The sequence below is a fragment of the Amborella trichopoda genome, chromosome 8 (assembly GCF_054954075.1).
Source record: "Amborella trichopoda isolate Santa Cruz 75 chromosome 8, AtrichopodaSantaCruz75HAP2 v2.0, whole genome shotgun sequence".
NCBI lineage: Eukaryota > Viridiplantae > Streptophyta > Magnoliopsida > Amborellales > Amborellaceae > Amborella > Amborella trichopoda.
This window is the reverse complement of record NC_142343.1, coordinates 7,402,288-7,414,951: the sequence shown is the minus strand read 5'-3', so window position 1 is coordinate 7,414,951 and position 12,664 is coordinate 7,402,288. Positions and strand designations below refer to the sequence as shown.

General features: G+C 35.5%; 1 protein-coding gene across 1 annotated transcript; it reads right to left on the bottom strand.

Moving 5' to 3' along the window:
- Nucleotides 1-6,449: 6,449 nt before the first annotated feature.
- Nucleotides 6,450-12,389, bottom strand: LOC18436175 (uncharacterized). Its single transcript, XM_020668435.2, has 3 exons — nucleotides 11,640-12,389; nucleotides 11,281-11,424; nucleotides 6,450-7,526 (listed from the first exon to the last, which is right to left on the bottom strand). The coding sequence occupies exons 1-3, from the start codon at nucleotides 11,885-11,887 to the stop codon at nucleotides 6,860-6,862; spliced, it is 1,059 nt and encodes a 352-aa protein (XP_020524094.2). The 5' UTR covers nucleotides 11,888-12,389; the 3' UTR covers nucleotides 6,450-6,859.
- Between the last annotated feature and the right edge of the window lie 275 nt (nucleotides 12,390-12,664).

The window sequence follows — 12,664 nt, the reverse complement described above, 5'->3', positions numbered from 1 at the left end:
TCAAGTGAATAACTAGTCATTTTTAAAAAAACTCTAGCATCTCAGGTGTTTACTTATTTACTATTCACCTATTCCTCGAAGAATAGGGAGTCCAAAAAAGGACAATTGTAGACACTTCCTTTGAATTTGGCTACAGAAATTCCCTGAGAACCTGTAACCTTGAACTATAATGACCATATTAGTGTAGTGAACCTTGGTATACCATAAACCTATACTCCATAGCTTATAATCTCAAGGAAATCCTTAAGATCATAAAACTGTTGGTCTTATTCAAGTTAGTCTAGATACTACTCCAATTTGACTAAGAAAGAAAGGAAATGGTTAGCCGAAACCCTTGAAGGGAATCACAACTGGGGCAAATCACCACTAGACAATGGTCGTGGGACTGTGGAACTGTCTAGGGCCAAATGATGCAGAGCATGTCGCTGGGGGCCCCATGACACGTGCTGCGTTACTGTGCCCTTTGGCCTTTTGGAAGCTTACAAAAGGTCGGTCGACTCTTGGACCCTTTTTGATACATATTAGATATATCCCGAGCCCATTCTTGGGGATAATTTCTGGAGATTTGGGAGTTATATAGATCCTAGAATTCTAATATTTGATTTTCAAATCCTAGAAGACCTAGAAATAGATATAGGTTTCCTATTCCTAGTAAATCTAAGAATCAATTAATGCTTATATAAACTCCCTCTGGTGCCTTTTAGAACATTACCGACCTTAGAAACTTGCAGAAACCTTGGGTGCCTCATAATTCAAGTCATCCTTAAATTTTCGCCTTTCAAATCTTAGAAACAATAGGTCCTTAAGCCTCAGTTCTTTGCAATTGTAGCAACCATGAAACCTTAAAATAGCTATTGAAATCTAAAAACCAAATCCTTAGGAAGGACATGCCGTAAGAAAATCATAATACAAAAGCCATAGAATGAACATGCCCTAAGAAATCATAACTTAGGAAGAATATGCCTTAGGTAACTTCCTTGTTTCAAGAGATCACTCTATGATTGAGGACAAATATGCTTCAATTGCTTGTCTAATCATGCTACTGACTCTGGGCGCTGGGCTTGGGGGGCTGGCTTCCAAGCAAGTAAATTCTTTCGTTTTTCAATTCATTTTCTTTTTATCTGTGCTCTTTTGAGCTTTTGATGGTTTCTTTATGGGTTTTTTTACATGATTCTAAAAAGGTTATGCCAATGGTATATGAGGAAAAGATCTATTCCAACGGATTGACTTCTCATATGTTATAATTCAACGAATCCCACTCTTTTCTACTGGGTTTTAATTGATTTAGTTTAAAGTATAAAACACAGAGGATTCCATTCGAGATCTCCCAAAATTTGGCTGTAAATGGTATTGTAAGCTTCAATTTAGATTTTAAGTCAAGCTAGCACTATTACCCCACTAGAAATAAATAGCAATTAAAACTGGAGTCCATATTTTGAGGTAATTACCTATCACATTTCTAACTTCGTTTTTAGTTATGTAAGGGATCCTGACATCAGGTTCTCGTTCTCTTGTCTTTACATTTATTCAAATCCCTCTATTATTGAATCGCAATGTACGATCAACATTGTTTTATTTGTATACAAAAGGATTTATGTGGCCACAACTATAAAATAAAATGGATAGTCATAGAGTGAACGAATCCTGCCTTGGATCTTGATAATATGAAACAATGAGTTGGAATTGGAATAGGTTTGGCAGCGGATCACGAAAGCCCTAACATTTCACTCCTTACCATCAAGAGATTTAATCTAAGACCAAAACGAAAGCCTAGGCAATTGAAAGAAAAAATGGATAATGCATTTATAATGGATTCTACCAAATTGAAGCCAAAAGTAAAAATGAAATTGTCAGAGATTGACCCACTTAAATTTAAATAGGGCCTATTGATGGGACAACCATCCTAAGCATATTCTCCGGTTTATGAGCAATCAAGCTTTTGTACGAGAAGGACATTTAAATCACAAAATGTTATGGCTATGGTCTCATTCAATGTGAAGTTCCAATATGTACTCATTGGATCAGAAGGATTTGCCATTTGATACACATGCATGGCAATATGCACTTAGCAATATGCATTTAAATATGTACATAGAAGGTTATAAATGTTAAGGGCAAGCTTTCTATGCTTCCTCTACAACATAAAATTTATATATTTCTCCTTATCCATCCGTCCATTCTGAATGGAGGGCTAAGATTGCCCCAATCACAATGTCACGTCTCTATATTATTTTATTTTTAATTTTTTTTACAAACTATTTTAATACTAAAATTTTCACGTCCAATCCTCTATTAAACTAGCACTAGCAAAAAATAAAAAAAAAAATATTTTCAATAAAATAAAATGACTAAAATATCCCTGAAAGATTTTAGGGGATTTTGATCATTATATTTTATCGACAAATTATTTTTTAATAGTTTGTATAGGTGCACCCCAATGAGAAGATGGCATGTACCAAAATTTTCATATTCATACAATTTGTATAAAAAAAACTAAAAATAAAATACTTTGAGACGTCAGATCTAAGATCAAACGGTGAGTAACTATCCTGATCAAACTTGTACGGCTGGATGGTAGGGGAAGCATAGATCTTCTACAATGTAGAAGAAGTATAGAAACCTTTCCCAAATATTAATGATATTTCTTTGTAGAGAAGTACTTTGTCAAATGTGTTTGGTACCACTTGAATGAATCCATGATCGGTTCCACTCCTTAATGCGCAAGAGAACTATTTAAGTATTGCCATTCATCCTTGAGAAATGTTAATAGAATGCATTTTTGGTGCGTCGAAGCGAAACCATCTATCCTCCAAACACCGTTAATGCACAACGTCTGAACACATGTTAAAATTGTCTGTATTCTACATAACTTGATGTTATATGTAAAGTACAAACAATTTGACCTGCATGTGCTTAAAGATGAAATTGAGCAAGTCATGGGGGTAAGGGGCAGCGCAAGATAGGGTTGATAGCGAGTAACAACTAGAAATAGAAATAGAAATGCTAGGGAGTAGGTCACAATGGGATATGGATGAAGGAAAATGGATGGAATAGCTAACTTGATGTGAAGTGACGATTAATCTCATATATTTATTTTGTCTTTTAAGTAGAACTTGAAAGAATTGTATGAGAAAGCACAATTTGCCTAATTCTAACTGAGATATTCCTTGTTCTTATGTATTGGCTCATATATGATTGCTGATAATGTTTAGGGATTTATGCATATCTATTGCTAATAATTAATAATTCTTCTTAATCTTAGTGGTTTTGGTTAATATGAGACATTACTTAAGGTTATTGCCCCAAAACAAATATGGAAGGATTACATATGTGTGTCGATTGTTACAGCTATAAAAATCAATTCTATCAATCTAAACGTTATTGGTAAATAGAAATGGGAAAGCTTTCTATGTTTCTCCTACAACGTAGAAGTTCTATCTTCCCCTTATCCAATCATCTATTTTTAAATGGAGTGCTAAGATTGTCGCAATCACAATGTCACGTCTTTATATTATTTTATTTTTAATTTTTTTCTATAAACTATTTTGACACCAAATTTTGGACGTCTATTCCTCTATTAAACTCGCACTAACAAAAAATATATATAAAAAAATATTTTCAATAAAATAAAATGGCTAAAATACCTCTGAAAATTTCAAGGGGTATTTTGATCATTATTTTTATCGAAAAATTATTGTTAATATTTTTTATAGGTGTATCCCAATGAGAAGATGACACGTACCAAATTTCATATTTAAAAAAATTATATTAAAAAAAACTAAAAATAAAATGTTTTGAGACATCGGATCTAAGATCAAACGGTGAGTGGTTCTCTTGATAAAAAATAGATGGCTAGATGATAGGGGGAGGATATAACTTCTATGTTGTAGGGAGAACATAGAAAGTTTTCCCAATAGAAATTAGAACTGAAAATAGACACACCTTGATGGAGCTAGTAATTGTTCTATATTTTATAGGTACTCGCCTGGTTCTGTCAGGGAACTAGGTAAGTTTGTTAGGGAATTGGGTAATTCAGATTGATTGATCGGTCCAATTTCCACCTATTTTTTATTATTTATTTATTTTTTAATTTTAACTTTTAAATTTTTTAAAATTTTTTAATTTTTTTGAGAACTAATTATCACACTGGAAAATCATCCCATTACCTCAAATAAACATTATAGATTGGTCCAGCCAGTATCACACCCTACAAGATTCTAGAAGAATTAATTGCAGATGGCATTCATCCGATTGTACTTGCTTTCAAATCGTGTACTATTAGATCAAGCAAGATGTGAATTTGTTTTCTGATTTCAGAAAAGTTTAGAAAGATCCACAAGAGAGCGAGAGGTACGGGCTCAATCTCACCTTAAACTTTTCTTTCAAGATTAGTACACATTTCTGTTACAAGTAGGGGTAGCAATGGACCCAGATCTGACTCGAGAACCGATGGGTAGACCCAAATCTGATATGAGTGTGGGTCCAAAAATTGGACCCGGTAGGTCGGGCCAGGGTCTAAATCTTGGATATGAACACTATTTGGATCCAGGTCTGTGTCTTATCAGGTCCAGATCGCATGTTATATTTTTGGATTAATTGTTTAGTCCCAATATATGAAATATATTTAAATATAGGATGCAATTTCTATAAGGCCTAGGCTTTATAAAAACAAAGTAAAGCCTTACCTCGAATCCTTGTCTGGAAAGGAATTTGGGCATCGTAAATCCCCATGATACTTTAACATCAATTTTCAATACCAATCATTAAATTTGAAGCTAAAAATATGGTACAGATCTTGTGGATCTATAAACACTTATTTTTAGAGCGAAATGGACGGAGATGATCAACTTCAACTTTTTTCGACTCCAGAACTATAAATTTCAGTGAGTTAGAGGTGAGGCTTTACTTATTTTGATAGGGGTGCAGCCTTATAAAAATATTTGTTTTAAATATAGATATTTTGATTCTTGGGCTAGGTCTGAGTGGGTCCGGTCCGGTCCAGATCTAGATCTCAGCTTATATTTTCTGATATAGGTCTAGGTCCGGGTCCGGTGAGGCTTCCCCAAAATGATTAACTTCAACTGTTTCATTAATACAAAAAATCAATCAAAGATTTCCCAAAGTCAATAAACTTCAACTATTTTAATAAGTGTCAACTACAAAGAAAAGGCAGTTTTATATGTGACCAAGCACATGTATCCACAAAAATGCTAGGTGGAAACGATTGAAAGAGCCCTTTGCCTTCCACTTAATGAATAGGGTGGGCTTCACTTTCCTTTTAGTTCAAATGGCATCCCTTTCGCATGCTTAAAAGCAATTGAAAGTTCCACCTACCCAAACATTAAGTAGATTTTACTTAGTGTCTTATTTTTCAGTTAAATAAGTCAATACTTCTTTATTTGTCTCTATCAGAGTGCTGGGAATCTCTATCTAACCCACTAAATAGTGCACAAATAAACCCTATGAAATAATGTTATATGTGACTAGATTGACACGTGTAATCCTATAAATAAAAAGTCATATATCACGATGCTAAACTGAAGCGTCCAATCAAAATCTATGGATTGAAAATGGATTGGAGCACTGAAATCTCTTTGAGTGAGGTAGATTATATAGCCAAAAGATAATCTACTCCTGCGGGAGTAGAGTGACCATTTACTCCCTCGGTAAAACCCCAACTGGAGTTCATTATTTTGGGGATGTAACATCTTTAACCCATAGATTAACCTCAATAAAAAGATTTTTTAATCGGAGCTTGCACTTGAAAAAGATAATGTATCCATATTGAATAAAGAGAATCCAATTTTTGGATGGTGAGATCCATATATTAGAAAATTCAAAATTGAGATTTTTTTTTTTTTAACAATAATCATCTAGTAATATTTGAGGGTATGGTGTATATAAGGCCGATGTCCTAAACAATCAAAGTAAGGTGCACACACCTTCAAATAGTTTCAAAACATGCCAATTCAATATAAAAAATATTTAAGATAGTTTGAAATTTTATTTTTATATCTAATTATAAAATTTAAATATTAAAAAATAGTATAGACTCGACAAATCTACAAACATTATTTTTCTTGAAATGTATTATTTACATACTTGAAATCTAATTTTCTGATGTCCATACATATTGAGGTCGAGATCCACACATGTTAATGTTGAGATGATCGAATTGAGGATTTTCAGCATCAAAACAATACGAGTACGTTTTTGAGGTGCACTTTGATTTGATTATTTTGGAACTCACCCTCATACAGCCTTTTCCCATTCTTAAATGGTTCGCAGGTTCCAGTTTAAAAAAACTCCTCCCTCATCAAGCCATTAAAAGAAAAACTCCTCATTCAGTCTTGTGACTAAGGGAGTAGAAGTGGGGTCCCGGGGCACATGGAATACGTGCTCATGAATACGAAAACAAGTGAAAATGACAGAAAAAAGGTGACACGTCATTGAATAGAAGTCCCATTAACCGGTATGAAAAGGTTAAAAACCATAAACAAACTTTATAATTCTATTTACTTTATTATTATTACATTCTCCTCCCTTACTTTTATTTTTTTTTTGACGACTGAGTGGGAAGATCTCCTACACAGGTATAGAAATAGAGCCTAAGATCTAATGCGGTGAACTTATCACCCAACACAACACGCTAGCCATTTAACCCGGGCTCGGTTCCTCCCTTACATTTTCTTCCCTTACATGGGGTATTGTTCAGTACCATAATACTCAGCAAGATTATTCTCATTCTCTAGCAGACCTCACATTTTCAAGGGCTAGAGAGAGAGAGAGAGAGAGTAGAGAAGAGATTAAGGAGACCAAGAGAGAGAAGATAAAGAAGAACAAAAGAGAGAGTAGGGAATTAAGGAGACCAAGAGAGAGAAGATGAAGAACAAGAAGAAGATGAGGAAGGTGATGAGGTAGAGAGAGAACAAGTGCCCAACACATTCAATGGCTTCCTGATGCCGATAGGCACAATATCTTCGAGTAAACCTTCAAAACTTGTACTTCCGGGCGATAGCGACACCCCACTTCCACCTCCACCTCCACCTCCACCTCCACCTCCACCTCCACCTCCACCTCCACCTCCACCTCCACCTGCAACGCCGCCACCACCACCACCACGACGACGACCACCACCACCATTGCCAACCGCCCTTTTGTCATTAAGGTCTTGGGTGGAAGTACCCTTATCTTGGTCACCCATTAATGTAGAGGTTTCCAATAATGGGTTTGCTTTAATTTTTTTTGCAAGTGTGTGGGTTAGTGGGTCTACACTATTATTGTTATTATTATCAGTAGAGGCAATAGGGTGTTTGCAATCAAAGTGGGTGTGTCTTGTTTTAGAGAGTTGGTTGGGGGGTTGAGGAGGAGGGGCATAGGTTAAGGGGTGTCTTAATTGAAAGTGGGAGTAGGCATAGTGGAGGTGGAGTCCTTCATAGGTTATGACAAGTGTGTCCGGGTCCTCTATTGATTTCTCTACCTGCTTTTTGGCACTGCACCTTGGGTTCGTGCACCTGTAATAACTCCTGCCTCAACCAATTCCCAATATTTAAATAAAAACAATTAGTCATGTCATGCAGGTTGGGCTACTAAAGATGGAGTAATAAAAAAGTTAACCAACTAATCAAACATTAGGTGAACTTTTAAGAAGAGACGAGGGGCTCCCAGGAATATCCACGCTATTAAAATAATTTGGAAATGGGATTTGTACCCAAATAATCCTTCGGTTGTGGACCAATTATAAAGTGCAAATGGGGAGCTCTCTTGGGTGTTTGATGGACCCGACATGTTGTTGTGGGTTGGGCCTGATTTATAAATAAAAAACTTATAAATTTTTTTTTTATATATCTTATGCTACATTTGGTATGCAATGCATATTGAATATATTCGGGTCTGACCTGCTAGGACCAAGCCAGACCCATACCCATACCCAACTGGACCCTGTTGGGTCAATGCTTATTTTTTATATCTTTCTCTCTGAGTCTCTTATTTGCCTCTAGCTCTCAACAGCAAACAGAAATAGTCTTCATAACCTAGACCCGGACCGACTTGATGTTAGGTCCTTATTTCTAGGCCCGTACATAACCAATTGGGTCCAAAAATAGGGCCCAAAGCCAGATCCAAGTTGGGTCAACACCTCGGGTTAGTAGGTCGACCTGACCCGTTACCCACCCCTAGTTTCTAAGATTGTGAAGGGGATTGGTTTACTTACCCTTTTTGGTTTTAATTCTTATTTTTCATGCTTGAAAACTATGGAAATTCATTCCTATTATAACAAAACAGTGGAAATTTGCTGTTAAACCTTTCTGAAAATGGAAAATCAACGGTCGTCAGGAACAACCGGTCTGTGGGTGTGTCAAAATAAAAAGGAATATTTATATCCCACGAGTAGGTTAATTTGAACATGCTAGAATTCCCTATTGGGGGTGGAAAACACTTACCATTCAATCGGGATTTCCAGGGTTTCACCTGTAATAGTCCAAATCACTAATCACTTTCGCACTAATTAGGTTGTACTAATTTTTACTTGAATCGTAGGGGAACTATTTCGAGTTCGGCTATTCTCGATTTGGATAATCATACAAATACAATTGAACATAAAAATAAATAAAAAATCATGATAATCAGACGATTTTGGGGTTCTTCAAATTGGAATCACCCGGGAGTCAATTTTAAGTTGACTCACGGGATTCCAGAAAACCTTGGCGATATTTAAAACCCTGGTTAGAACAAAATGCTATTATAAATATATCAGGAAAAAATATAGCAAAATTCTAAAGATTAAAAGGGGCTGTGACACATTCTAGTTTCCTTACGGTTCTTCTTACAAGCCTTCAAACTTAATATCATTAGGGAAAGAATATAATGAGACTATTTACTTTTGGTACAAGGCGATCGCAAATAATCTTGACCATTGGATGTGAAATTGGATGGTTGCATTTATTCTATTGATCAAGCTCAAACTTCGAAAGAAATTTTCTCGAACTTTGTGACATACCTAAACTATTAAATTTTACATAAGATAATTATAAGTAAGTGTGACCTATTTGTATCAAAGATATAAAATTTTATTATGTAAAATCTCATATCATTAAGCAATAAACCATTGCTTTTATATGATCTCAAGTAGTTGAGCAGGTTCGGCTATCCATGATTTTAGTGAACCACCATATCAAAGGGAAACCTTGGGTACCAAAACATGGGTGGCCCAACTAGCTACTCTCAATATTCAAATGGTGATACGGGTGATACGCTCTCCCCAATTGTTGGACAATAAATGTATGAGTTTTCTTATGACGTTTGCTTTGAGAAATTCAAGGGAATGATAATTGAGAGGCAGATATTAGTCCTTATTTGTAAGATTGTGTGGATAAGGCTGTGAGGAAAGGATAAGGAGATTTCTGATTTCTTTTTCTCTATTTAACTAATTTTCCCATGTTTTTCTTTTCTTTTCCTTGAATATTTGAAACATTGAGATGCCCTTGCCCAAAGGTAAGCTGAGCCTAAGAGACTTGCTCTATGAAATTTTCGGCTTCAGTTACTGAAACATATAAATATATATATTTCTTATTTTAGTTGAAAAATCGTTAGAATAAGACTCAATTGATGATGATGAGGAAAAAAAATAAGAAAGTAATTTTTCTATCTAAGAAAATGAAAACAATTATTTTTGAGTAAAAAGAAAAAGGAGTGGCCCTCTTGTTTATTGAAGAAAACACCTAAGTCTTTTGAGAAATCTAGAAATGACCCTTTTGATTTTATATAAGTATTATTTCTACTAATGCAAACCATAAGCCATTCTAGGCAACTAAACTCCATAGAACTACTCAAATTTCTTTAAAATTTCATGGACAAACATTTACAAATTTTAGATAAATACGATTTCCACCTCATGAAACACTCATGGGATGCATAAGAGACAAAATTATAAGAAGGGGTTTCAAAATTATTTTGAGATAATTATTTTTTCTTTTAAAGTGCACTTGATTACTAATACAAAAAGCGATTTTCTAGAAGAATCACATTCTCATGTGAAATAATCTCAAAATATTATATGCTCGAGCGACAGCCTATCCTTGGTTCATTCCCCTAGGTAAAACCCAACATCAACTTAAAAAAGAAAAAATAAATAAAAGAAAAAACAAATTTAGGAGCCTAAAAAATAACACCATGAGAGACTATTCATTTTTTTGGCAATCAAATCCATGTTTTTAAGAACTCCAAATCCGAATTTTCTTTGAACATAAATATCTAGTACTTCTTAGGTTATAAAGAAGACCCTCCAAAGTAACTCTTTTGCCCAAGGGAGTAAGTGTACTATATTGATACAAGCTCGCAATGCTAGCGGCACCCTTAAAAGAGCAATGAACATGTCATTGGAAACGTTAGGGATGGCAATGGGCTGGTCTGGTCGGCCCGGCCCAGCCTGGTCAACTTGCCCCTAAAAAAGTAGGGCTTGGGCAACAAATTATGGTCCAAGGGCCAGTAATGACCAGGCCTAGCGCTCTTCTTTTTTTTGTTTTTGTTTTTTTTTTTCTTTTGTTTTTAGCCTGACCTGACAGATGGGGACAAGGGCCAGGTTTGCGCCGCTCAGACCCAGCCCGTTGCCACCCTTAGGAAAAGTATAAAAAGTTATCCACACACCACATAAATATGGTGTGCAATACACTGTAGGGGCATCCTTCATCCATATTGAATTGGAGAATGGAGTGGATATGTGGTATAATTACGTGAAAGGGAGCTGGGGTCACGGTGATCGTACCTTCATACATTAGTTGCAAAATCGTGCTTTTCAATTTCACTGACAGTATCAGAAACTTAACCATTTAAAAAACATGTAGCAGCCTGCATTCCCCACTGAATTTCCCAAAAAAAAAAAAATGTAGCATAATTACTTTTTTGGGTGCTCATTATTTTTGGGTGCTCATTATTTCTCAGTCCTCATCAATATGGAGTTTTCCCTATCTGAGAATGCCAAAGAGCACAATAATAAGGAAGCTCCCATGTCAAGAGTACTTTTAAAAGTAGAGGTGCAATTACAGTTTGAAAAAGAATGATCCTTTTTATAAAGAATTTAGAACCCAAAGGAAAAAAAGTGCGATAGGTGGCACCGCATTTAAGGAAAAATATAGATTTCTGGGATGTGACGTGAATAAGAGTTTCCTTTGGTTAGAGAGAATACACGAAGAGAGAGAAACAAAACAGGCTATCAAGCTGGGTAGAAAGAGAAAAGAAACAAAAATAAATGGTGAAAAGTTAAAGAGAATGGAGTGAAAGTACCTTGGATGGGGGCTGTTTTTTATTGACTTCTGACCATATTTTCGCCATTGATAACCGTCATCTGCAACTCGATTACCACAACTTTTGATACTCAGTGTGTATTTATTGTCCATCTTATTCCTCCCCTTGTCCAGCAATGTCACTCTGAATCCACATCCAACACATGATCAGAGGAGAGAAAGAGAGAGAGGATTTAAGGAAATAAACAGTCCAATTACAACAGAAAACCAGACACGAGAAAAATTCAGGGAGAACCTTTTAAAGATCCACAAAACATCATGAAATATATACATCAGTAATTATAGCCTACGAAAAATAGAATGATCTAGAGAGGACAAAAAACACAAATTCGAACTCACGTTGATCGTAAAGCGCTGTGATCCTCTCGTTTGGAACCTGGATCATCTCGTCTGGCTGCTGAGAGGGCAGTCTCAATTTCGTCGATTGTTGGCCCCGAGTAAAGCCTCGACAAAAAACTGCTAAGGCAAGCTTCTGGACCAGTATTTGGCAATAGCAGAAATGGAGTCTCATCGTCTAGAAGCTCTCTCACCAGCTCCTCACCCAATCCATCCGACCAATTCTCTCTCATCTCCTCACTCTCAGCCATGTTACTGAAGGAAAACACAGGCTATCATGACAGAGACGAACACTTACAACAAAAGCAACTGTAACTGCAATAGAAGTTGTAATTGCACCAAGAAGAAGAAATGGGAGAGGGAGATTAATTGAGGATTATTGTGAAGGAAGAAATGTGATGGGGTTTCCTGGTAATGGGAGAAGATGAATTTTAGAGGAAGAAAGATGGTTTTGGGTAAAGAAATTGAGCGAACAAGTGGATTATTAATACATGTCACATAAATGAAAGTGAGAGAGAGAGAGAGATTGATTTAGGTGTCATCCGAGTTAAACGTCAGGCTTTAACTACTGTGAGGAGAGGTTGAAGGATTTTTGTTTGACAGCGTTGACTTTTGTAGTCGTCGAGAGAGAGAATCCGACACAAAATTAGAGATTTTTCACGGATGAATCAGTGAAGATGACGGCCAAAGGCGTGCAGCACAAGGACTTTCTAGAACGTCTGACAATCTGGCCAGGACCAAAACGGTCACGGTATACGGCCAATTAGGGTCGTCAATGCCTTAACTCAAAAAAATAATATAAAAAAATATTATTTGTAATATATTTTTTAATATTTTTTATTGTTTTGAAAAAGACTAGGAAATATTTTGGCTATAAATATTTATTTTTATATTTACATTTTTTTTGGGTTATTTCTAAAATACCTCTTGTTACACAAAATGATTTTTCTCTATTTTTTGGTACCTTCTTTTAATCTCGTATTTTGTTTAATTAGACTTTAATTCTATTTTTTTATATATATTTTTTA

Excerpts from the sequence above, each read along its gene's own strand:
- LOC18436175 (XM_020668435.2), bottom strand. The coding sequence starts at position 11,887 with ATGGCTGAGAGTGAGGAGATGAGAGAGAATTGGTCGGATGGATTGGGT. Across the intron at positions 11,425-11,639 it reads CACAGCGCTTTACGATCAAC|AGTGACATTGCTGGACAAGG; the intron begins GTGAGTTCGAAT and ends ATGTGGATTCAG. Across the intron at positions 7,527-11,280 it reads AAAAACAGCCCCCATCCAAG|GAGTTATTACAGGTGCACGA; the intron begins GTACTTTCACTC and ends TGGTTGAGGCAG.